The following is a 25,553-nucleotide window of genomic DNA, read 5'->3' as shown; positions in this document are numbered from 1 at the left end:
CTGCAGGTGGCTAGTGAATATCATACTGGGCAGCATAGACAGAATATTTTCGTCATTGCAGGAAGTCCTAATGGACAGTGCTGGTATAAGTTTTTAGAATGAAGATAACATTGTAAGTAAATTTTATATGTACAGTTTTAGACTTAAGAAGTGAGAAACGTCCATTCAATTTAGCTCACTGAGCTAAAGTGGGAAACAGCCTCTTCCCCCAACTCCTCCTTCAAAGATATAGGAATTCTACAAAAAAAATCAGTTTTAAATGTATATCCAAGTTCAAAGCCAAACAAGGAAATCCCCAGGTGCCAGAAACAAATATGAAACTCAAGTCAATAGCTGAATGGAAGTTACAGCCAACGAAGGCTGTGCCCACTTAGGGCACATACCAAGGTTGTGGTTTGCTCCCAGCTGGGGTACGTATGGAAGGCAACTGATGGATGTTTTTCTCTCTCTCCACCCCTTCCTCTCTCTAAAAATCAATGAAAGCATATCCTCAGGTAAGGATTTTAAAAAATAAATTACTGAATTATATACTCTATATGGGTGAATTTTATATGTAACTTATAATTAATAATTTTTAAGTTTTCTACATGAATAAACAGAGATATGCCACATTCATGGATGGGAAGAGTCAATATCAAAGATGTTAATTCCCCTCAAATTAATCTAAAATTCATTATCATTCTAATGAAAATCTCAATAGAATATTTTGTGGAATCAGACAAAATAATTCTAAAATTCGTATGGAAGATCAAAAGTCGAAGAGCAGCCAAGAAAATTCTAAAAGAAAGCAAGGGCATATTGTCCTAGCACATAAAGACATACATTAAAGCTGTAATAATTTTGACACTGCAGTGTCACCATAAGTACAAACAAATAGATCGATGAACAAAGTAGCCCAGAAACAGACCGGAGTAATATATAAAAACTTGATATATGACAGAAGTATCATTAAAGTCAGTGAGGAAGGCATACACTTTTTAATAAAAGGTATGGCAACATCTTGCTTTTTAGCTAGAATATAAAAGTTAGATGTCATCTGCAAAAAATGCCCAAGTACATTAAAAGACTTAGAGTATAAAGAAACAAAATATTCAAGCCATTAAAAAAAATTATGACAGAACATCTTAATAACCTCAGTGTTAAGTGCTTTTTTTTCAATGCAAAAAAAGCAGAAATCACAAAGGAAAAGATTGGATACATTTCATCCCATCAAATAAAAACCTGTATATACCAAAAGATAACTTAAAGCAATAGACTGAGAACAATGGACTTGTAATAGGTATAATCTATAAAAGTGAAGAATCCAGAATACATCAAGGCCTACAAAGTCAGAAAGACAATAAACCCAATAGAAAGATGAACAAAGGATAAAACTGAAAATAAAATCTAAATGCTCAATTAACCTAAGAAAACACCTACCTCGCCATTATCCAATGAAATACAGATTAAAACCCCAATAAAATATTAAACAAGCAAAGTTTACCAACAAAAAATGATGGAAAGGACAGGTAGAAAATCATGTCTTAGACTTTAGGAAAGAATCTGGAAACAAACTGAGGATGTATAAACTCTATGACCCACCCATTCTGCTTCTATTATTTTCTAGAGAAACTTTTGCACATGGTCATGAAGGGAGCATATATATAAAGGTATAATAATCTATACTAAATCTAAAAAAATTTGTATTTCAAATATCCATTAATGCAGAATAAATAACGTGCAATATATTCATAATATTGAATACTATGCAACAGTTACATTCCATGTTATTAAAAACTTAGGAAATAATATATACAGTAAAATAGTATTTATGTAAATTTCAAAAGCACAAAGTAATACTATTTTTGCTCATAAGTATGTGTTAAAAATACAGAGTATGGTCTAGGAGGAGAAACTACAAATTAACAACAATGGTAGCCTCTAGGGAGAGAAAGAAATGGCTCTGAAGAAAGCAGCAAAGTAGCCTGAACTACCATTTTAAAACTTGTAGAATTATATTTCTTTTATATAAATTGTAAAACATCAAGCAAAAATAAAATACTGATGTCTGTTCATTCTGGGCTGGTGGGTACACAAGTACTTACTGTATTATTTCCTGTAATTTAACATTTGAAACACATGCTTCATAAAACTACTGCTTCACTTCCATCCAATGAAATCTGGAACATCAACTATAACGAAATTTTCATCCCAAAGTTCTTCAAGAATTGGGAAATGATACTTCATTTTACAGAGAAAATTGGGACCCAAGTTTTTTGTTTTCCAAGAACGCCAGCCATATGATCAGAATCATGTTTTCATATTGATTGAATGACAAATAGAAGGTAAGTATAGCCTACTAATATTAAAGTGTGAACTGTTTTGGAATGAGCAGTCAGAATAGTTTAATGAAATTTATTTATGCCTGGCACATAGTATATAAAAGATTAAATAAAAGTGTCTATTGATAAATTTTTAATAATTCAAACTGTGCTGCTTTTCTTGATTCCATTTTCAAAGCTCTAAGCAAGGCACACATACCAATGGCATTGTTTAGCACATATTCTTCTCTGAAGAAATCTTGAGATATCTTCTGGTTTGCCTTTATAACTTCTGAGATGGTTACCAAAAAAAAAAAAGGATTATGAATTTTTAAAAAAAGTGTTTTCCAAATAGAGTCAACTAACATAAATTAAAAATATGTTGCCCATGCCACAGACATATTATATATAGTTAGCCCCAGATCCATAGTCCAATGTCAAACTTCAAGGCAAAATTTCTTAAGAACTTCTTACAAAGTGTTACACTTAAATTAGCAGTTATATATTGCTAAAAAATGCACTTTCTTTTTCCTGTTTTCAGTAGCATCTAAATCAACATTTGCTGGATATACATTTCCTTTGGTAATATCTTTTTTTTAATTTATCGATTTGAGAGGAGAGAGAGAGAGAGAAACATTGTGTTTATGCATTCATTGGTTGACTCTTGTATGTGCCCTGACCAGGATCGAACTTGCAACCCTGGCGCATCGGGCTGATGCTCTAACAAACTGAGCTACCTGGCCAGGGTGGTAATATATATACAAAGTATACTATCCATACACACACAGAGAAATATATATATTCTATCTAGTTAAATATTTCTGCCACATTCATTCCACCACAAAACATTTATTGAGCATCCACCAAGTACCATGCACTGTTTTGGGTGCTGTAGTTAACAAGACAGCAATGTAAGATGGCTGACATGAAGTTCAGACTAATGAGAAAGAAGATTACTAAAACACAGTCTTAGTGCTATGCACACTATAAGGCTGAGTACTGTAGGAGCGTGAGCAGGAGAGGGGTAATTAAAAGGCTTCCCAGAAGACACAGTCTGAGCCAAGTTTGAACAATAGATAGGGATTTCCTAGAAAGTGACGGGGGGAAAAGTTTTGAGTAGAGAAAGGAGTACCTACAAAGGCACATAGGCAAGAAAGAATAAAATCAAGAAATAAGTAGTTTAAAAGACTGAAGGAGGAAGGTAAAAGGTGAAGCAAGAGAGGTAAATGAAGCAGTAATATCCTTATTTATCAATATAAAAGGAAATATATCTTCTCAAAGGTGCTGCTACAGCATACTACTGCCTGGCTTAATGAAAATGTGCACAGTAAATATCTGAATTATAAATACTATCAAATGGTTTCATTTCTATTTCAATTGTCTATTTTCCAAAGCTCACATCTACTGTATTCTTACTGCAGTCAATTCTCTTCCACGTATATACTGCAAGCTCATATGCCTTTTCCTGTCTTTAAGTCCTCTGAGAATTATCTTCTAAAATACAAATTAAATGTATAGTATATATGTGTTTCTTCTGTTATGGGAAAGTTACACAAAAATTGTTGACTATTTATAGTTTTTGTTTTGTTTTTTCAAATATATCTTTATTGATTTTCAGACAGAGGAAGGGAGAGGGAGAGAGTGAGATCAAAACATCAGTGATGAGAGTCCCCCTACTGGGGATCAAGCCCACAGCCCTGGCATGTGCCCTGACCAGGAATCGAACCTCAATCTCCTGGATCCTAGGTTGATGCTCAACCGCTGAGCTACACCTAGCCGGGCTATTTATAGTTTTAAATTCACTCTAACACTCTAATATCTTCCTTTAAAATGTTCCAAATCTGACTTCTTTTCATGGTTTTTAAAAGAAAATTTTAAGATCTTTTGTCATTTTGAAGCTTTCCCTGATATATGCCCCACAAAAAACTCTCATCTATTGTTTTTATTCAGTCCTTACCACTACTTACCAATTCTAAAATGGAAGTAGTATAAATTGTATTGCATGTTGAAGCTCTTTTACCTCAAAATTCTTCTTAGATTTCCTTCTAATCTTATTCTTATCAATTATTTTCATATAAAGTAAAATTAAATGACATTCATATCATTTTAAAAATTTTTTCTGAGTGCCCACTTATCGTCTTGAACTATGATCTTTAAAGAAGCTAAATTACCTGGAATTGAAATCCACTGCTTTATTTCACGTAAACTAGAATAATTCTAGAATTTCTAACTGTATTTCCAAACATCAATATAAAGTTAGGTCTTTAGACAAAAATAGCTCACAGTCAGAAGAAAATGAAGTCAATACATAAGGCTCTGCCTATCTTTAAATTGACAAGTTAACTACATGAGAATATATTAACTTTAAAACAAAAGAATTTCTATAAAGTAACACAAATTATGAAGTACTAGAGAAACTTGTTAATATTTTATCAGTTCTCTTGAGGGGAAAAAGCATTAGGTGAGAGGAAAAAAAGTTTTTACCTATGATATCACCCCCAGCACAGAAAGCCTTTCCACCAACTCCCTTTATCATGATCAGGAAAGTTTCGGGATCTTGTTCCCACTTCTAAAAAGAAGATGGTATAAGCACATTATGACTACAAACATTAAAGATATATCCACTTGCACAGATACAAATATATACATACATATATGTGTATAGACATATAGTATATGGATATAATACTTTAGCCCCACCCTGTAATATATGTCCATATATAATATACAGCATAACCTTTATAAAGCATATCCAGAAGAATGGATCCTAACTTCATCTTTTCTGACATAAATTAGAGGCTATTCCAATAAAAGCTGCTAGATGAATACATTTTGTGATCCAAATTTCGTGATGGCATCTGAAATCTTTGCTATGACAACTTTTAGACAAAGGTAAAAAAAAAGGGGGGGGGGGCTTAATAATACTACGTGTTACATAAGCTTAGAAATCTGGTGAACAAATCAATCCAAAGACTGTTGATAAACAGAGCAATAACCTTTCTACTGTGGTGATACAGGGCTCTATCCTACTGACAAATTTGTAAATAACAGAGTGAAAACACATAGATCAAATCTGAAAGTGCTTTGGGGTCAGTAAGGCCAGCTAAAAATTAAGTAGGATGAAAGAATCAAGAGCCAATGTAAACTGAAAAGACTAGAACAATGGACCAATAAAAAATTAGTAAACTAGAGACAGAAAAATTAACAGGGGCTCTATAAATTCTACACTTGAGAATAAAAATATAAATGCACAAGGAAGAGATATAGCTGGACAGTTGTGGCTGTCCAAAAGGTTAATGTAATACTGGACTACATTAGTAGAAATAGAGCATTCTAACATGGAAGTTTCTTTTTTCTTCCATTCTGGTCCAATTCTAAGCTGGAATACGTGGCTTATTTCTCTAATACACTTAAGGATATACTATAAAGTATTCCAAACAGACACAGCAAAATGGAAGAGAGATTCATCAAATGAAGAATTAAGAAATAGGTGACTAGGGGAGAACTAGAATGTGCATAACACCTATGTGGCTGACCGTATTAGATACACTATTTTACTCATCTCCACAACAATCTTATGAAATATTATCATCCCTATTCCACAGCTCAGGAAAGTGAGATACAAAGTGATTAGCACTCCCAATCTACACAGTTAATAAAAAGAAACCCAAGTTTCAAACACAAGTAGTCAAAATTTAAGTTATGATTTTCCACTGCACCTGCAGTTAACTTAGAAAAGCTTATGACCTTCTCTAATAAAGGCTGGCCAAGCAGTTAAAAAAGTTGTCTTCAAATCAAAAAGCTGCTATCAGGTGGAAGCAGATTAGATTTGTACATTCATACCCCTGAAGCAGAACCAGTATCACTAGTTAAAAGGTCACAGAAATAAAGAGTGGCAGAACACAAGAAGAAACTCAGAGCTATGTAGAAGTGGAAGGGGCTATCTCATGAGACAATGACCTCCCTGTCACTAGGAGTGCCTCAGGTTAACTACATAGGGAAAGCACTAAAGACTCAAGAATCAAAGGAGCTTGGGCGCTGATCCCACATAGTCCAATGATTCTATGGGAAAGAATGCCAGAAATGTAATACTAAGATATACTTTTAAAATAATACATATAATTGCTTTAAGAAAATTACAAACCTTTAGCTGTGGATAAATCTGCCGAATCATATTAAGAGTCAGTGCATTTAGGGCCTTTGGTCTGTTTAGTGTTATTACTCCTGCACAACCTTTTCTTTCCAATAGTACTTCTCCTGCTGCATCTGTGTGGCTGGACAGTCTCTGTGTAAACAAATAATAACTTTACAATAAAACTCATTAAGTTTCTGTCACAAGCCAACATCAAAACATACATCAAATACAAATCATCCACACGTTTATGGTAACTAATCAAATGGATAACTAAGTACATCTGACAAGATTTCTAAAGTTATTTAAATTCCAAAATGAACTATATATACCTCTTAAGTCTTTTAATTTTTATTTCTAAGTGAACTGAGTCAACGTGTACTATAAAATTCTCTTAAATCTTTTCATTTATTACTGTATACCAAGCAATTTATTAGGTACTTAGAAAGCAAAGATGAATAGAGAAGGCAAATAATTCAGACTACAGTAGCTACCAATAGCTTGAAAAAAGGTGGTATTTGAGCTGGGCTTCATGTATGCCAAGAAAAAGGGGGGTGAGAATCCTAGAGAATAGAACACATAAAAACATAGCAATGAATATTTGAAAATATTAAGATGTTAAACCTGAGCAGAATAAAGGCTTGTTGAAGAAGTGAGTGATGGGAAAGCAGGAAGAATGAGTAGTGTGAAGCCAGATTATAAAATGACATACTTACATGTCATATAGTTGTGAAGAACTTACCTATATGCTTACGTAAGGGGCCTCACACACCATAACTTAATCATCAGGTCTCACTGCTCATGTAATATACTACTGACTAATACAACACCTGAAGATAACATGTTTCAAACTACATAGCAATTTCCCAGGTCTCAGCTATACACAACTACCAGGACTAATGGCACCACCTGCTTAACATATTCCTCTAAGGACAGTGCCTTAAATTTCACATGGGAACAATGTACAATATAAAATTGAGAGTCAGCCTAAACTGGAAATTTTGAACTGGAGAATGCATCCTTATTAACAAAAATCTAATAAAGTCCTACCCAGAGTAGTTTCTACAGCCTGAGGCTCATTAGGAGAATCAGATTAATCAGCTGCAGGCAGAGGCAGACCTCAGGGTGCTTTGAGTCTTTGCCTGACCTGCTTCGGGACCCCAGCCTTAGAAAAGCAGACTTAGGTGTGCATATTGGTCCTGTCCAAATGCACCCAGCCCCAACAGAGGAGACCTCAAGCCTGGGGTTGATGATAGCTCCAAACAGGGTACTCAGGGCCAGCCACAAACTGCATCTGACATTGGCCTGTACCAGAGACCCTCCAAAAAGACTGAGGGTCCTAGCAGATCTACCTAATACACAGAAACAACCCAAAAAGGTAGCCAAAATGGGGAGACAGAAAAACGAGCCCCAAAGGAAAGAAAAAGAAAAAGAGCCAAATGAAATGGAGATAAGCAATCTCTCAGATACAGAGTTCAGAATACTGATTGTAAGGATGCTCAACAGCATGAAAAAAGATATGGAAACTATGAAGGCAATGAAGAATGACATAGCAGAAATAAAGAATACATTGGAAAGAATATACAGCGGATTAGAGGAAGCTGAGGATCAGATCAGCAAATTAGAAGACAAGATAGAAACAATCACTCAATCAGGGATCCAAAAAGAACAAACAAAAAACAGGAGGACATTAAGGGAGCTTTGGGACAACATGAAATATCACAATTTTCACATTATAGGAGTGCCAGAAGACATAGAAAGTAAGCAAGGGTTAGAGAACCTGTTTGAAGAAATAATGGCAGAAAACTTCCCTAACCTGGTCAAGGAAAAAGTCACACAAGTTCAGGAGGCACAGAGAGTCCCAAGCAAGAAGAATCCAGAGAGGCCCATTCCCAGACACATCATAATTAAAATGCCAGGAATTCAAGACAAAGAGAGAATCTTAAAGGAAGCTAGAGAAAAGCAATCTGTTACCTACAAAGGTGCTCCCATAAGGCTTTCAGCTGACTTCTCAGAAACTCTACAGGCCAGAAGGGAATGGCATGAAGTATTCAAGGTAATGCAAAACAGGGATCTGAAACCAAGACTACTCTATCCAGCAAGACTATCATTCAAGATAGATGGTGAAATAAAGAGCTTCCCAGACACAAAAAAAAAGGCTAAGGGACATTATCACTACAAAAACAGCATTATGAGAAATGTTAAAGGGACAGATATAATTAGAAGTAGAAATAAAGACAATGAGAAACATAAGCATAAAGAAACAAAATGGCAATAGATAAGTATCTTTCAATAATAATCTTAAATGTAAATGGATTAAATGCCCTAAGAAAAAGATATAGGGTGGCTGAATGGATAAGAAAACATGACCCTAATATATGCTGTCTACAAGAGACCTGCCTCAGAACAAAAGACTCACACAGGATGAGAGTGAAGGGATGGAAAAAAATTTTCCATGCAAATGGGAATGAAAAAAAGCTGGGGTAGCAATACTTGTCTGACAAAATAGACTTCAAAATGAAGATCATAATGAGAGACAAGAAAGGTCATTACATAATACTAAAGGATCAATCCAACAAGAGGATATAACCCTGATTAATATATATGCACCCAATATAGGGGTACCTAAATTTATAAAAAAAACTTCTAGAGGACTTTAAGGGAGAGATCAACAGCAATGCAGTCATACTAGGGGACTTTAACACCCCACTGACTACACTGGATAAGTCTTCCAAACAAAAAATCAACAAGGAAACAGTGACCCTAAAGGACACACTAGATCAGATGGATTTAATTGACATTTACAGAACATTCTACTCCAAAGCTGCAAAATATACATTCTTCTCAACTGCACACGGGACATTCTCAAAGACAGATCACATGTTAGGACACAAAACAAGTCTCTACAAGTTCAGGAAGATTGAAATATCAAGCATCTTCTCGGATCACAGTGGCATGAAATTAGAAATGAACTACAATAAAAACACTAAAAGACATTTAAACAAATGGAGGTCGAAAAGCATGTTTTTAAACAATGAATGGGTTGCCAAAGAGATCAAGAAAGAAATAAAAAACTTCCTGGAAACAAATGAAAATGAACACACAACAACTCCAAATCTATGGGACACAATGAAAGCAATCCTGAGAGGGAAGTTCACAGCACTATAAGCCTACCTCAAAAAACAAGAAAAACTTCTAATAGACTCTCTAACCCTACAACTTAAAAACTTAGAAAGAGAACAAGAAAAGCCCAAAGTAATTAGAAAGAAAAATAATATCAGAGCAGAAATAAATGACATAGATACTGAAAAAATGATACAAAATATCAATGAAACCAAGAGCTGGCTCTTTGAAAATATAAACAAGATTGATGAACCTTTAGCCAGACTCACCAAGAAACAAAGACGAAGACCCAAATAAACAAAGTCAGAAATGAAGGTGGTGAAATAACAATGGACCCAACAGAAATACAAAGGACTGTAAGAAAATACTATGAATAACTAACTATATGCCACCAAGCTGGAAACTGGATGAAATGGATAAATTCCTAGAAAAATACAACCTTCCAAAACTCAATTAGGAAGAGTCAGAAAGTCTAAATAGGCCGATAACTGCTGATGAAATTGAAGCAGTAATCAAAGGGCTCCCAGCCCTGGCCCAGATGGCTTCATAGGTAGGGGAGTTTTACTAAACACTCAAAGAAGAATTAATACCTATCCTCCTCAAACTATTTCAAAAAATCCAAGAGAAAGGAACACTTCCAAACTGTTTATACGAGGTCAGCATCAGCCTAATTCCAAACCCAGATAAAGACACTACAAAGAAAGAGAATTACAGGTCAATATCCCTAATGAACATAGATGCTAAAATCCTCAACTAAATATTAGCATATCGGATCCAGCAATATGTTAAAAAGATCATACACCATGACCAAGTGGGATTTATTCCAGGGATGCAAGGCTGGTACAATATTTGCAAATGAATAAACGTGATACATCACATAAACAAACTGAAAGACAATCACATGATCATATCAATAGATGCAGAAAAAGCATTCGACAAAATCCAACACCCATTTTTTATAAAAACTCTCAGCAAAGTAGGAATAGAGGGATCATACCTCAACATAATAAAGGCCATATATGACAAACCTACAGCCAACATCACACTCAATGGGCAAAAACTAAAACCATTTCCCCTAAGAACAGAAACAAGACAGGGGTGTCCACTTTCACCACTCTTATTCAACATAGTATTGGAAGTCCTAGCCACAGCAATCAGACAAGAAGAAAAGATAAAAGGGATCCAAATTGGAAAGGAGGAAACAAAACTGTCATTATTTGCAGATGACATGATATTGTACATAGAAAATCCTAAAGACTCCACCAAAAAACTACTAGATTTAATAAATGAATTCAGCAAGGTAGCAGGATACAAAATTAACATGCAGAAATCAATGGCATTTTTATACACCAATAATGAACTCTCAGAAAGAGAAACTAAAAAAAAATCCCATTTATCGCTGCAATTAAAAAAATAAGATAACTAGGAATATACTTAACCAAAGATAAAAAATACCTGTACTTGGAAAACTACAGGACACTGGAAAAAGAAATAAAGATATAAACAAATGGAAAAATATACCATGTTCATGGACTGGAAGAATTAACATCATTTAAATGTTCATACAAAGCAATCTATAAATTCAATGCAATCCCTATTAAAATGCCAACAGCATATTTCACGAATCTAGAACAAACACTTCGAAAATTTATATGGAATCAAAAAACACCCCGAATAGCCATGGCAATCTTGAGAAAGAAGAACAAAGTTAGAGGGATCACAGTATCAGATATCAAGTTACACTACAAAGTCACTGTAATCAAAATAGCCTGGTACTGGCACAAGAACAGACATACAGATCAGTGGAACAGAACAGAGAACTCAGAAATTGACCCACGCCATTATGGTCAATTAATATTTGACAAAGAAGGCAAGAACATACAATGGAGTAAAGACAGTCTCTTCAATAAATGGTGCTGGGAAAACTGGACAGATACATGCAAAAAAATGAAACTAGACCACCAACTTACACCATACACAAAAGTTAATTCAAAATGGATAAAAGACTTAAATATAAGACATGAAACCATAAAAATCCTAGAGGAAAACATAGGCAGCAAAATCTCAGACATCTCTCCTAGCAATATGTTTGCTGATACATCTTCTAGGGCAAGAGAAATGAAGGAGAAAATAAACAAATGAGACTATATCAAAGTAAAAAGCTTCTGCACAGCAAAAGAAACCATCAAGAAAACGAAAAGGGAGCCCAGTGTATGGGAGAACATATTTGCCAACAACACATCTGATAAAGGGTTAATTTCCAAAATATATAAGGAACTCATACAACTTAACAAAAGGACGACAAACAATCCAATTAAAAAATGGGCAAAGGACCTAAAATAGACACTTCTCCAAAGACAACATACAGATGGCCAAGAGACATATGAAAAAACGCTCAACATCACTAATCATTGGAGAGATGCAAATTAAAACCACAATGAGGTATCACTTCACACCTGTCAGAATGGCACCATCAACAAGTTAACGAACTACAAGTGCTGGCAAGGGTGTGGAGAAAAGGGCACCCGAGTACGCTGCTGGTGGGAATGCAGACTGATGCAGCCACTATGGAAAGCAGTATGGAGTTTCCTCAAAAGATTAAAAATGGACCTGCCATTTGACCCAGTGATTCCACTTCTAGGAATATATCCTAAGAAACCCAAACACCAATCACAAAGATCTTATGCACCCCTATGTTCATAGCAGCGCAATTTACAATAGCTAAGATCTGGAAACAGCCCAAGTGCCCATCAGTAGATGAGTGGATAAAAAAGCTGTGGCACATTTACACCATGGAAAACTATGCAGCTGTTAAAAAGAAGGATCTCGTACCCTTTGGGACAGCATGGATAGACCTGGAGAGTATTATGCTAAGTGAAATAAACCAATCAGAGAAAGACAAGTACCACATGATCTCACTTATATGTGGAATATAATAAACAAAATAAACTGATGAACAAAATGGATCCAGGGACATAGAAGCATGGAACAGGCTGAAGGATCTCAGAGGGAAGGTGGGGAGGGGTAAGTGGGTGGGGAGAGATTAATCGAAGAACTTATATGTTTATAAGCATAACCCATGGACACAGAAACTGGTCTGGGGAAGGCCCGGGGATGGGATGGATGCGGGGTGGGATGGATGCGGGGTGGAGGGGATCAGTGGGAACAAAAAGGAGACATCTATAATATTTTCAACAATAAAGATGCTGAAACAAAAGGGAGGAAGGGAGGGAGGGAGGGAGGGAGGGAGGGAGGGAGGGAGGGAGGGAGGGAGGGAGGGAGGGAGGGAGGGAGGGAGGGAGAGGGAAAGAGACAGCTACCTCTCCGTATGCTGTTATGGAACAATCAATGCAGACATGCTCCCCACCGTGTAAATGAATGCATACAAATTTATGTAAAGACTGTATCTCTAGATGAATACACAAGACACTGCTAAAATGGTTGCTTCCAGGAAAGAGAATTGGGCACCTGAGAGAGAAGGGTGGAAAGACTTTTTACTGTATGGCCCCTTTGAACTTTTGCATCATATGTATTTACTATGTATTTGAAACCATATTTTAAATAATTTTTTAAAGTGATAAGTTAGGTTTAAAAGATACTGAGTTATATGACTTAGAAAAATATATTTTTCATTTTCTTACCTTACTGGTAATAAAAAAAATTTTTTCGCAAAAGAAAACTATACACAAAAATCACAAAAGAAGCAAGACTTTCAAATGTTGTTTCATTTTCTGTAATGTTAAAGAAACCCATCTGACAAGTTTGCTGACCAGCTAGAGGAGAATAGTTCTAAATACATATATAATCCAGAATATAGGGCAATACAACTTATGTCAAAAAACACAACTGCAGTAGTTACAAAACTGATAACAAATAACCTTACAAAGTAAAAGCATTTACAGGGGAAAGTATAAATGGAAAGCAATTTGGCAAAGTGTATGAAGAATCTTTTAAATGTTCTTACTTTAGAAATTCATACTAAAAAAATAAGCAGAAATCTAGGGAAATAGTTATACTATAATATAACGTGTTAAAACATGCACACAGAAACAGAAAAAAGTGGCACTATATATATAAATTATAAACAATGATTTGGGGTCACCTTCTTTGTGATTTTATATGTTTTTCAAATTTTCTACCATAAGCATAATGAATATTTGGTTTACTCAAGAGTGTCTTGCCTGGCCAGCATGGCTCAGCGGTTGAACATGGACCTATGATCTAGGAGATCAAGGTTCGACTCCCAGTCAGGGTACATGCTCAGGTTGTTGGGCTTGATTCCCAGTAGGGGGCGTGCAAGAGGCAGCCAATCAATGACTCTCATTATTGATGTTTCTATCTCTCTTTCCCTTCCTCTCTCTGAAATCAATAAAGATATTTTTTTAATAAAAAAAGTATCTCAAAGAATGTTTGCCACAATTATTTATAATATCAAAAATACACATTTAATTTATGGTACTCATAATTTAGTTATGATACTCATGACAATACTGTACAGCTACTGGTAAACATGTTTGAATATCTGATTGTATATAAGTTTCATAATACAATGTTAATTGAAAAAGAAGGGTAAAAAACAGGTAATATACAGGAGATAAAAGTCAGAAAGAAATATATCAAACTGTTTAGTGAGTAGACTTGATTAGGTAGGACCATTGGTTATTTTCATTTTCCTCATTGTACTACGCTTTATTTCTAAATTTTCAGCAGTGATCTTGCCCAGAATTTTTTTTAAAGATTTTTTTAAATTGATTTTTAGAGAGAAAGGAATGGAGAGGGAGAGAAACATTGACATGAGAGTGATACAACATGGTTTACTGAATATTTTAAGCCCACTGTTGAGATCTACTGCTCAGAAAAAAAGATTTATTTTAAAATATTACTGCTCATTGACAATGCACCTGGGTCACCCAAGAGCTCTGATGGAGATATACAACAAGTACTGACACTATAAAATTGGGGACCATGGTATACCAAGGTCAAAGACACCTGCCAGTATTTCTCTACTTCCCAAACAATGACACTTTAAGTTATACATCATAATCTAATAATGCCAGCAAAACAAAGTCCAAACTTACCAAATGTTGCAGTATGATATTAGTCCTTTTGAATGAATTAAACCTGAAACAAATGTAGAACACAATGAACATAGTAACATGAGTAGTCACGTTTCAATGTATAAATACTATATTCCCCTTTGCTTTAGCCTCTTCTAAAATGTATTAGAACAAAAAGTTTTTTTTAAAAAAAAGGTTTAGATAGAAGAAGGTATGGAGGATAAATGGTGATAAAAGGAGTCTTGACTTGAGGTGGTGAACACACGGTACAATATACAGATAATGTATTATAGAATTGTACACCTGAAACATGTAATTTTATTAAACAATGTCACACCAATAAATTCAAAAGAAAAAAGAAAAAAAAAGGTTTAACTCTCATTCATTGCTGGTAAAAACAAATAGTACAGCCACTTTGTAAGACAGTTTGGCAGTTTCTTACAAAACTAAACATACTCTACTATATGACCCAGCAATTGCACTCCCTGATATTTACCCAAATGAGTTGAAAACTTATTTCCACAATGAAACTGGCACCTGAAAGTTTATGGTAGCTTTATTCATAATAACCTAAACATTGATGTAACCAAGGGATCCTTTAATAGATGAAAGAATAAAGAGACTGTGGTATATCTAAAAAGTAGAGTATTATGCAGCAATAAAAAGACCAGCTATCATTCCACAAAAAGACACGAAGGAAACTTAAATTCATACTGTTAAGTGAAAGAAGCCTTTCTGAAAAGGATATGTACTGTATGAGACTATGGAGACAATAAAAAAAATCAATGGTTCCCCTGGTTTGTGTGGCTCAGTTGGTTGGGCATTGTCCCATGCAACAAAAGGTTGCGGGTTCGATTCCTGATCAGGGCACATGCCCAGGTGGCGGGCTCGATCTCCAGTAAGAGGCGTGCAGGAGGCAGCCAATCAACATTCTGCTCTCATATTGATGTTTCTCTCTCTCTTCCTCTCCCTTCCACTCTGAGTCTAAAAAAAAAAATCAATAAAAATTAAAAAAACAAAACAAAGATCAGTGATTGCCAGAAAAAGGGAAGAATAAGTGGAATACATGGGATGTTTAGAACAGTGAAATTAGTCTGTATAATTGCAATGGTAGAGAAAGTACCTTACTTTTAAATGAAACCATGATTTAACTCATCCACTAGGACCCACTGTTAAATTGATTTAGAAAAATGTTTCTCTGTATCCACATACACCCAGGTGTCCAGCAGCAAACATTTCATCGCCACTAGAATATTGACTCATTCACCAGAAAGGAGGAATTCAGTGAGGAATTTGAGTTAGTCTTGGCTCCTTCACATTTAAGAAGATACTGTCCAGTCTTTGATCAAAAATTACTTTTCTAACCTAGGTCAAATTTAATTCCCAAATACATACTGAACAGAGGAAAACAGGCATCGTAGAAGGAACCCCTGACCTGCAATTTAGTTTTGTTTGCTTTTTGTAACTTATGTTAGAACTGTGAGGGCTAGAAATACCAAAAGGAACAAAAAGTAAGTGACCCTGCAATTGTGAACTTTGCCAAAGCCACAAGGCAAGATCCTAACCTACAACTATCTCATTGGTCCCTATCTCAAGGCTGTGAGTGTGGTGACTTCAGAGTACCCATTGGACCAGGGCCAACCATAGGATGGACAGAAAGTAGACCACCTGGAGCAAGTCCCAGGTATCTTCCCAAAAAAAGAAATTGGGTGACACAACTGGAGCTCAAGAAGTTAGGCATCACTCAACCATTAACAAGAAGTGTGGAAAACAGACCTTGTTCCAATGACTCTAGAGGACAATGTCGATCTCAACTTACAGATTCCCAAAGGGTATCAACACACACTCTTTTGTGGAACAAAGTGGAGAGTATGGGATACTGTGGGACATGTGACCCAGCAGCATGTCTCTCAAGGCATTTACCATTTTCTCCTTCGTACTACAGTCATGGATCCAAGGTTTTGGAGATGCCCAAGGTTGAGTGATGAAAATCTGGGATGTGTATGTCTTCTTCCCCTCCACCAGATGACAATTTTGAAGCCAACAGGAAGGAAAGAGAAGACCATAAATTCAGAATTAATTGGGGACTCTGAATACTCAAATATGAGTAATAATTGGAACAAACAGAAGTAGTATGATTACATAAAATCTGGCAAAGGAACTTAGCTGTAGTTTGGCTTGTTTTCTGTTTTGGTCCAGAGATTTTTGTGACCTATGAAAGCAGTGCTTAGTGAGTTACACTTGCATTTGGTCAGTTTTTATTAACTTCCTCTGAGTGAAATAAAATTCTGTCTCACAAATAAAACTGGGCCTTGAAGCTAGATCTGTTTCTCGCTGTTTACTCTCTCTGTTGCAGACAGTATTTAAACTGTTACATAACACTTGCCAATGTGGCAGCACGGTCTTTAACCTTGAGCTGGCATTTAGGTAATTATCTCACTAAGGAATCCAAAGTTTTCTGATTTAAAGAATTAGCACTTACATTTTTTGCTACTTAAAACAACTTCCAAAATGATAAAATTAAGTTTAAAAAATTTTTAGAAATGGTGCTACAGGGTAAGTATAGTTCAGATTTTAAACGTCTATATGAAAACCCTATTTAGAAGCCATCCCTAAATAAGCTAGGATCTGTCACTTCAGTTTAATTTTAATGAAGTATTGATTTTAATGACAACTTATCTGTGTTTTGGAATCATCTGGGGGCACTTCAAACAAAATACCTATGCCTGGGTCCCACTTCCAGAGTTTATGATTTAATTGGTCTTGGATGTGAGCTGGAACGTGGAATGTTTGCAAGTCTCCAGGTGATTCTAATGTGCATACAAGTTGTGAAGTCACTAGACAAGTATATTTTACTTGTGGCAAAGCATGTTCAAAATATGCCAATTAACAAATTAGTGCTTTCCCCCCACCCCTTTTTTTAGTAGTATTGATTAAGTTAAATGTAATGTAAGTAAAAGGAAAGTAATATAAATTCTGTAAAGTAAGTTGAATTACAAATATTTTTATAAATTCAGTCATCTAAGACATGCTTACAAGTGGTAATGATAGTCATACTGCCCTTTTCAAATGCCTCACCTAAACTACTGCCCCTCAAATAATCTCAAAGTAGCCTTGAAAAATTAATAAACTGGCACGTTTTCAGTTCCATCAAATAGTATATCTATCTACACATGTGCACAGTCCTTATGAAGCTGCTGCTACTGATTCCAGCTTTGACATAATCTCCATACATCTTAAATCTCACTTCTTGGCTAGCATGTATCCCAGTGTATTCTAACTACAGTATTTTTATATGCATTTCTCTCACTGTACTCTGAGTTTCTCAATGGCAAGAGTGATGTCTTTTGGGGAACTTTTTAAAAAAGGCCCAAAGCACAAAGATACAATTTGATGAGTTTTCACAAACTGAACATACTCATTTCACTGGCACCTAGATTAAGAAACAAGACAGTACCAGCATCCCAGAAGCCCTCCTCGGTCCCCTTCCAGTCACTAACCTCTCCCATGCTGCTTTTACTTTCTTATTTAAATATGAAGTTCTTAAATGTGCTATTCTGACATCGGTAGCTTAGTGAACTCTTACATGTGCATAGCCCTATAACCATCACCTGGATAGAGACAATTCCCAACACTTTAAAAACAACAAATCTAGAAATGTATTGTACTTATTGTTGGGTAGCCTGCTTTCTTTTTGTAACTTCTGTCATGTCTATTTTTTCATATCACATATTACTTACATATTTTTAAATAAATATTTTTATTGGCTGTGTGATGTTTCTGTATAGATGACAGTTTGTAAAATATTACTATACTGTTAGATATTTACTACTAGTTTACTAATTCACTTAATCAGGTTTATTTCCTTCAGGTAATGGTCAAATTAACTACTTGGGGCAGTAGTTCTCAAAGAGCGGTTCCTTGACTAGCACCATCAACATCCCCTGAAAACCTGGGAGAAATGCAAATTCTCGGCCCCACCCAGAACTACTGAATCAGAAACTGTGGAGGGACTGAAATCTCTGTTCAACAAACGCTTCAGGTGATTCTGACACATGCTAAAATTAAACACAACTGTCTTGGAAGGATGAGAACCGTATCTAGGAGATTTTTACAATTATCCAGTGAAACACACATGGGCTCACAGAATTAAACCACTTTTCATGAAACTATTTAAGAAGATAATATAATAAAAATAGTGTTTAACGAAGCTTATTGCAGCAGAAGTAGGCAAGGTAGAAAGTGAAACGTGAACAGGGCAAAAACCCAAGTACAAGACAAAGTCATTCAAGCATGGACTGATGAAGAACAGCAGCTGTGGGAACAGAGAGGAATGATTTTATTGAGTTATTAGTAGTGCCTAGAACAGTGCCTCCCAGAAACAAGAACATAAAAGTATTGTGGAATTCATGAAGTAAATTGGGGCCAAATCTTGAAACTCGGGCTGGGAACTTCTTAGTTAATTCCAAAGACAGGAGTGCACCTCTGAGCTTCTGAGCAGAGGAATGGTAGGCACCAAAGGAAACCTTGGCAAGATTAACAAGCCAGTCATTAGCAGATTCAAAACAGGAAGAGGTAAGTCCACGAATCAAGTTTCTGAAAAAGATGAACTAGTGACAAATTTGAGAGGACTGCTTAAATGCTAATCGGCAGGAAGAGATAAGGATTGGGAGTGTGGAAGAACTCAGATAACTTTAGGAATCTAGAAGAATGGTAGTGCCAGTTATTTGAAGTGCAGATGCAAAGTAAAGGTTGCAAAGTGAGACACACAGGTGGTTCTGACTAGCACTAGAGCTCAGGATAAATCAAGGTTAGAAATAAAAATGTGAAGAGTTATCTTCAGAGAAAGGTGCTTTATATTGGGAACAACAACAACAACAAATGTCCAAGGGCTGAAATGGCACTAAGGCTAGATAAGTAGTGGAGAGTGGTAGAAGGAAATCAAGAGGTGCCAAGGAACCCACGATGGCTGGAGCTCAAGAGGGATTACCCAAAAACATCAACCACGGCACAGAGAGCTTATTTCCTCTCAGAAACACACTCTGTGGCACCTTCTTTCTTTTTTTTTTATTTTATAAAATATGTTTTTACTGATTTTTAGAGAGAGGAAGGGAGCTAGATGGAAACATCGAGAGAAACATCAATCGGCTGCCTCTTGCACGATCCCTACTGGGGACCAAGCCCGCAACCTGGGCATGTGCCCTGATTGGAATTGAACCTGCCACCTCTTGGTGCATGCATGGGCCGATGTTCAATCACTGAGCCACGCCAGCCAGGCTCTGTGGCACCCTATTTCTGAATACATTTGTGGGTGAGACTGCTGTAGGCTGAGTGACCTCAGGCTCCAGTCTCTGCTTTGCTAGCCTAATGTCCACACCAGGGCTGGCCCTGGAAAAGGCATCTCTAATCAAAGCCCTAAACCTAGTCCAGAATTCACCTAACCAGTCTGCGCCTTGAAATGTGGGGTGGAAGAAAGCCAACCTGAACTCTAGGAATGACAAATTATTTCCCAAGTCAGTTAACATTGTTAATAAAGGTGACTTCCCAATTTGTTTCTCAAATAATTTGGAATTTGCCCACAATTTTAAAAAAATTAGCAGCAATGATGACACGTACTGATTGTCTTATATCTTCCAAATCTCTGTCCGCTGCTTGGAGACACACAGACAACTAATTCCAAGGTATTAAAAAAGAAAGCAATTCTTCGAGTTCCCTTCAAATATTTATTGAGAATCAGGTCTGTGGATACAATGTTACAAAGCAATAGCTAGTCTTAAGTGAAAGAAACACTCCCCATCCCCCACCCCCCAGGCAAACTCAAAGGCTGAAGAACCCAAGAATTGCAGTTGTTGAGGAAGTAAGACGGTTCTCCCGTAAAGTGGTCACAGCCTGGGAATGCACGGGGCAGGCAGGCGGCCTCACGACTGGGGACGGCGCCTACCTTGTGGAACGCCTGCTCCCAGGTTCCCTCAGCCAGCTCAGGCTGCACAAAACAGCACTCTCAAAAATTAAACACAATGTTGGCACACATAATGCACCAACCCGCGTTAGAGAACTTCCAGACACCTGTTTTAACGCTTGGAACCATCGGACAGAGCTGGACAATAAAGTCACACCACGAGCACGAGCGCTTGTTAGGGGCATGAAACCTGCCACAAAATCCCTCCAGGCCGAAGCCCCGCCTGTCCCCCAAATTATACTCAGCTGTTAAGGAAAGAAACTGGGGTCAGAAAGAAAGAAAATCCTGCGAGGTCAAGGCTGAATGAGATCCAGAGCGGCAGAGAGAGAAGGCTCCGCTTCAAAGAAGGTGCTAGAAGGAGTCAGGGCGAAGCACGGGGCGGGCCGGGGCGCCGCGGCCGGGACGGCGCTCCCCGAGGGCGACTGGAAACTTCGAGGCCAGGCGGGCCACAGGCCCGACACGTTCTCCTCTCGGGGAGCGCAGCTGACGAGGCTGCCTCCCGCTAGGCCACTCACTCACCTTGACAGGAGGCCCGACATCTCCGGCAGCCTAACCTCCAAAACACTCGCGACCCCAAGCAGCCCGAGCGGCGCACCCAGAGCACGCCCCGCGCCTCCAGCCAGCCCCGCCCACCGCCGCCGCGCACCCCCGGAAACAGACGATGAGTCCTCCAGAGGCCCAGAGCGGCCCCGGGCGGGACGTGACGCTACGCAGGGCTGAGGGGCGGGGCGAGAAAAACTGCGTGAGAAAAAGGGTTGTGGGCGGGAGAAGGCGGATGGAAGGGGGCGGGGCTTGGGTGGGGGCGGGGCGGAGCCTGGGGTGGCTGAGGGGCGGGGCCTGGGTTGGAGCAGGGCGGGGCCTGGGACGGCGGCGCGGCGGGGGCGAAGGCGGGGGCGGGTAGGGCAGTGCTGGAGCGGCCGGCAGGGGGCGGACGCGGGCTGGTTGGGAGGCTTGGCGTGCTTAATTTGACTAGCAGAAGGTGACATGGAAAACTCTTCTGGAATTTTAACCTTTTTAAATTAAAAATGTAAATTTAATATTCTTTGAGGACGCAGACAGATGAAACGCACTTGGTAACAGGAAGACAGCAATGTAGTTTATTCCTAATCCAGCATAGCAGAACTCCTTTCACACTGTGACTGGGATATTCCCAGGTTGGGGGGAAAGTTACAGATTCCCTACACTTCCTCAAGGGCAGAGGAGAACTGTCTCGCTGAAAGATGATACAGTACCCTGGCCAGGCGTGGCTCGGGGGTTGCACGTGGACCTAGGACGCGGGAGATCGCGGTTCCTTTCCAGGTCAGGGCACATGCCCAGGCTGCTGGTTCCATCCCCCGTGGGGGGGGGGGGGCGCGGGGGGCGGGGGGGGCGCGGGGGGCGGGGGGGGCGCGGGGGGGGCGGGGGGGGTGTGTGTGCAGGAGGCAGCCGATCAATGACGACTCTCCTATCATTGATGTTTCTTCCTCTCTCTGAAATCAATAAAGATATATTCTTTAAAAAGATGATACAGTATGTCTTCACCAACTAAGCTAAAAGTTACTGTTACCAGTGAAAGTGTAATTATGTAGAAAGTAGCCTACTTTTAAATGAAACCAAGATTTATTTGACTCATCCACTAGGACCCACTGTTAAATCGATTCAGAAAAATGTTCCTCTGCATCCAGATACACCCAGATGTCCAGCAGCAAACATTTCATCACCATGAAAATATTGACTCATTCATCAGAAAGAATTCAGTGAAGAATTTGAGAGGAGGGGAAGTTCAAGCAGTTACTCTTGGGTCCTTCACATTGAAGAAAATACAGTCAAGTCTTCGATCAAAAATTACTTTTCGCCCTGGCCAGATAGCTCAGTTGGATAGAGCATTGTCCCCATAGGCCAAGGTCGTGGGTTGGATCCCCCATCAGGACACATGTAAGAATCAACCAGTAAATGAATAAATAAGTGAAACAAGATATCAATGTTTATCTCTCTCCCTTACTCTCTCTTTAAAATAAAAATATATATATATATGTTTTTAAAAATTACTTTTCTAATCTAGGTCATATATAATTCCCAAATACACACTGAACCGAGGACAAACAACAGGCATCACAGAAGGAAACTTTGACCCCCAATTCAGTTTCATTTACTTTTTGTAATTTATGTTAGGGATTGTGAGAGGCTAGAAACAAAAAGTAAATGACCATCTTTTTGAACTTTATATTCCGCAGTAGGATACCATCTTTATCTCTATCTGGAATTAAAAAGGGGTAGAATGGCAAGTGACTGGAAAAGCCCTTCTGGGACAGATATAGGAGTGATAACCTGAATAAAGTGAATGTGATGATTGAGACAGTCCTAGCCTATGGTCTGGTGGAAAAGACAGGCTTGCATAACGATAATTTTTTCTCTCTGGGATAGTTACTGTGACAGAATGTTAAATTCAGGGTTTTGACTGAGGTGCCTAGATATGGTAAATATCAACTATCAAATGAGTTGAGATAGACCACAATGCAATTTTCAAGGAAAATATATATTAACAAGTTTGATAAGTCTTTAAACCTCTGACTCATTTAAAGAATGGGGAAATTTAAAATGTTATGAAGATGATCTTAGAAGAAGAATTTCATAGAATATTATGGAGATTCTAGGTAAGAACTTTGGAGAAAGTATCACTAACTGGACTTTGAAGGACTGGTAGTTGTTTTTATTTGCAATTCAGTTTTAAACAGTTATGGGACATCACTATTTGACATCACCATCTGACATTGCCAGCATGTCTCATTCAGTGCGCACAATAACCAGACTAGTCACCTGATCCAACATGTTTTAGTGGAAAGAGCTTGGCCCAATATTCAAATCTTCTCTGCCCCCCTAACTTTGTTTGCATGCAACCTGTGTCACACAAGGCCTCATGCTTAGCTTAATGACCCTGGTCACATGCCCAGGTTTCAGGCTCACTCCCCAGTAGGGGGCGTGCAGGAGGCAGCTGATAGATGTTTCTATTTCTCCCTCTCTATTCTCTAAAAAAATCAATGAAAACATTTTTAAAAAAAGAAAAAAATGAGGCATCCCATGATATTAGTGGTAAAAACAATTGAAATTTATATAATGTATGCCTATATTTAAGAGTGAAAGAGTCAGAGCAAAAAGATAGTGGAAGACAGCAGTGTTTAGAATGCTTTTATGATTCAACACGGATGAGGTAGGAAATAATTTGTAGCTGATGAAAAATTTATAGTAATGGTGACACCAAAGATTTCTGTTTTCAAGTTTTAACTTTTGATTTCAACAAGAGACTGCTGTATGTTGATCTCCTAGGCTCTAGAGTATGTTGAGGACAAACCTCCATACTCACCCACAAGATAAAGGAAGAAGAGCGGGAGACCAGAAATGACAGTGGAGAAGTGAATGGTGACTGGGAATTAGCTTCCTTTTCCTCATTTTGGTGTCAAGTGATGGTCTGCAACTTTCATTCAACTCATTGGTCCCCTTGGAAGCATCCTCTGAACTGTATTTGTTGCTATTTCCAAGGTAAAATTTAACTGTATATGTCAGGTAAAATATTTTTCTTGTGGAAAAATGTGTTATAAAGAAACAAACTATTTGAAGTCAATACAAAAAAAAAAGGAGTAAAGTGTATGTTCTTGCTAGTTTTCCAATGTTTTCTTTCCATTTATAGCATTTCATTTGTGGAAACAAGATTAATCAAAATAAGCAAACATTTCAGTGTCAGAACATTCTATTAAAAAAACTTGTGAAAAGCATTCAGGATCAAAGATTCAATATGTAAAGGCATTTTGAAAGCTAAAATTATTTCTAAGTTGTGAGGTAGTAGGGGTAATACTACTGTGCCATGTGCACAAATATATTTAATATGTCTCCAAATATTACCTAAATAATGAAGCACTCTATATATCACAGAAGGAAGTTACTTAACGAGTTAAAAACACAGTATAATCAGCATATGAGAGATCTACGTCTTGTCTCTGCTTGCCTTTCCATTCTCTTGTTGGCTTAAGATTTTACCAGAATGACTTGGTAATTTTACCAGGTTGAGGCGTGGAGGAGCTATAATGGGTGCAGTTTAGGGGAAAAATTTGATTTTGTGTGTAAGAAATTTTAAGGAAGCCTCTAAAAGTTCTATTTTGAATGCTTAAGAAATTAAAATACTTTTAATACACTATTCTCCATGAAATTAATTTCATTTTCATATTGGCCATGTAATAGCCAAAAGACAGATTATAAGATCATTAGCAGTTCTAAAAATAACACTAGGCAAACACTCCAAAGCAAAATACACAGAAGGAATAAGCAATCAGGATATAACATTCGCAATAACAAAGTGTGCAATAAAGTAATTTCACAAACTAAAGAGTTACCAGGGAGGATCCAACAGTAAGTTGATTTTAGGGTCTTCCATAGATAGCTAAAGTAAACAAGAAAATATTCAGGAAAGCTGAAGAATTGAAGGAAATGAGTCATTGATAATGTGCTTGCTCCGGAGAATAACCTTTGTACCGAACAGCACAGAACTCTACACCTAATCAGCAGGCGCCGGGCCTGGCAGTATACTTAGGAATGTTCAGATGAAGCACGGGGAAGGGCAATACAGTGTCCCTTCCCTGAACTTTTTGTTCTTGGACTCCAGCCTTTGAAACTCAGATCCTCAGGATCCATACACTTCCAGGCTTTGATTATACTTTATATCTATGATGATTAAACAACAGTTTACAAAACTATTTTTAGTAATATTTGTAAAAACTATGTACACATAGAGAGAGAAGATGGAAAGTTATAATCCACAATGTTAACAGTTATAGTATTTGGGGTGGGTCTTTTTTTCCTTCTTTACATTCTTTCACATCTTTTTCAAATTTTTCCACAAACTTTTCTTCATAATGCATTACTTGTACAACCAGAAAAAATCAATTAAAAAGTTAATAAGTTCCATCTGAAGTATAAATATTTAAAATGATTTGAAAAAGTCAGTTTTGGCA

The 25,553-nt window shown here is 37.4% G+C and overlaps 1 protein-coding gene across 17 annotated transcripts in view; it reads right to left on the bottom strand.

The window, feature by feature from the left end:
• Positions 1-21,288, bottom strand: part of HIBCH (3-hydroxyisobutyryl-CoA hydrolase) — a 52,878-nt gene extending 31,590 nt beyond the window's left edge. For 4 of the 17 annotated variants that reach the window (XM_081142397.1, XM_081142383.1, XM_081142396.1 and 1 more), the window contains exons 1-5: positions 21,091-21,283; positions 14,634-14,676; positions 6,445-6,585; positions 4,785-4,869; positions 2,521-2,592 (exon numbers count right to left, since the gene is read on the bottom strand). In XM_081142397.1, the coding sequence (XP_080998523.1) occupies positions 2,521-2,592; positions 4,785-4,869; positions 6,445-6,585; positions 14,634-14,676; positions 21,091-21,110 (361 nt within the window). In that variant the 5' untranslated portion in view covers positions 21,111-21,283. Of the gene's footprint in view, positions 1-2,520; positions 2,593-4,784; positions 4,870-6,444; positions 6,586-14,633; positions 14,677-16,535; positions 16,655-21,090 lie in introns of all 17 variants that reach the window. The other 13 variants (XM_081142387.1, XM_081142386.1, XM_081142385.1 and 10 more) reach the window with 10 other exon arrangements.
• Positions 21,289-25,553: the final 4,265 nt, after the last annotated feature.

The sequence above is a fragment of the Miniopterus schreibersii genome, assembly GCF_964146895.1.
Source record: "Miniopterus schreibersii genome assembly, chromosome: 7".
NCBI lineage: Eukaryota > Metazoa > Chordata > Mammalia > Chiroptera > Miniopteridae > Miniopterus > Miniopterus schreibersii.
This window is presented reverse-complemented; position numbering and strand designations above follow the sequence as displayed.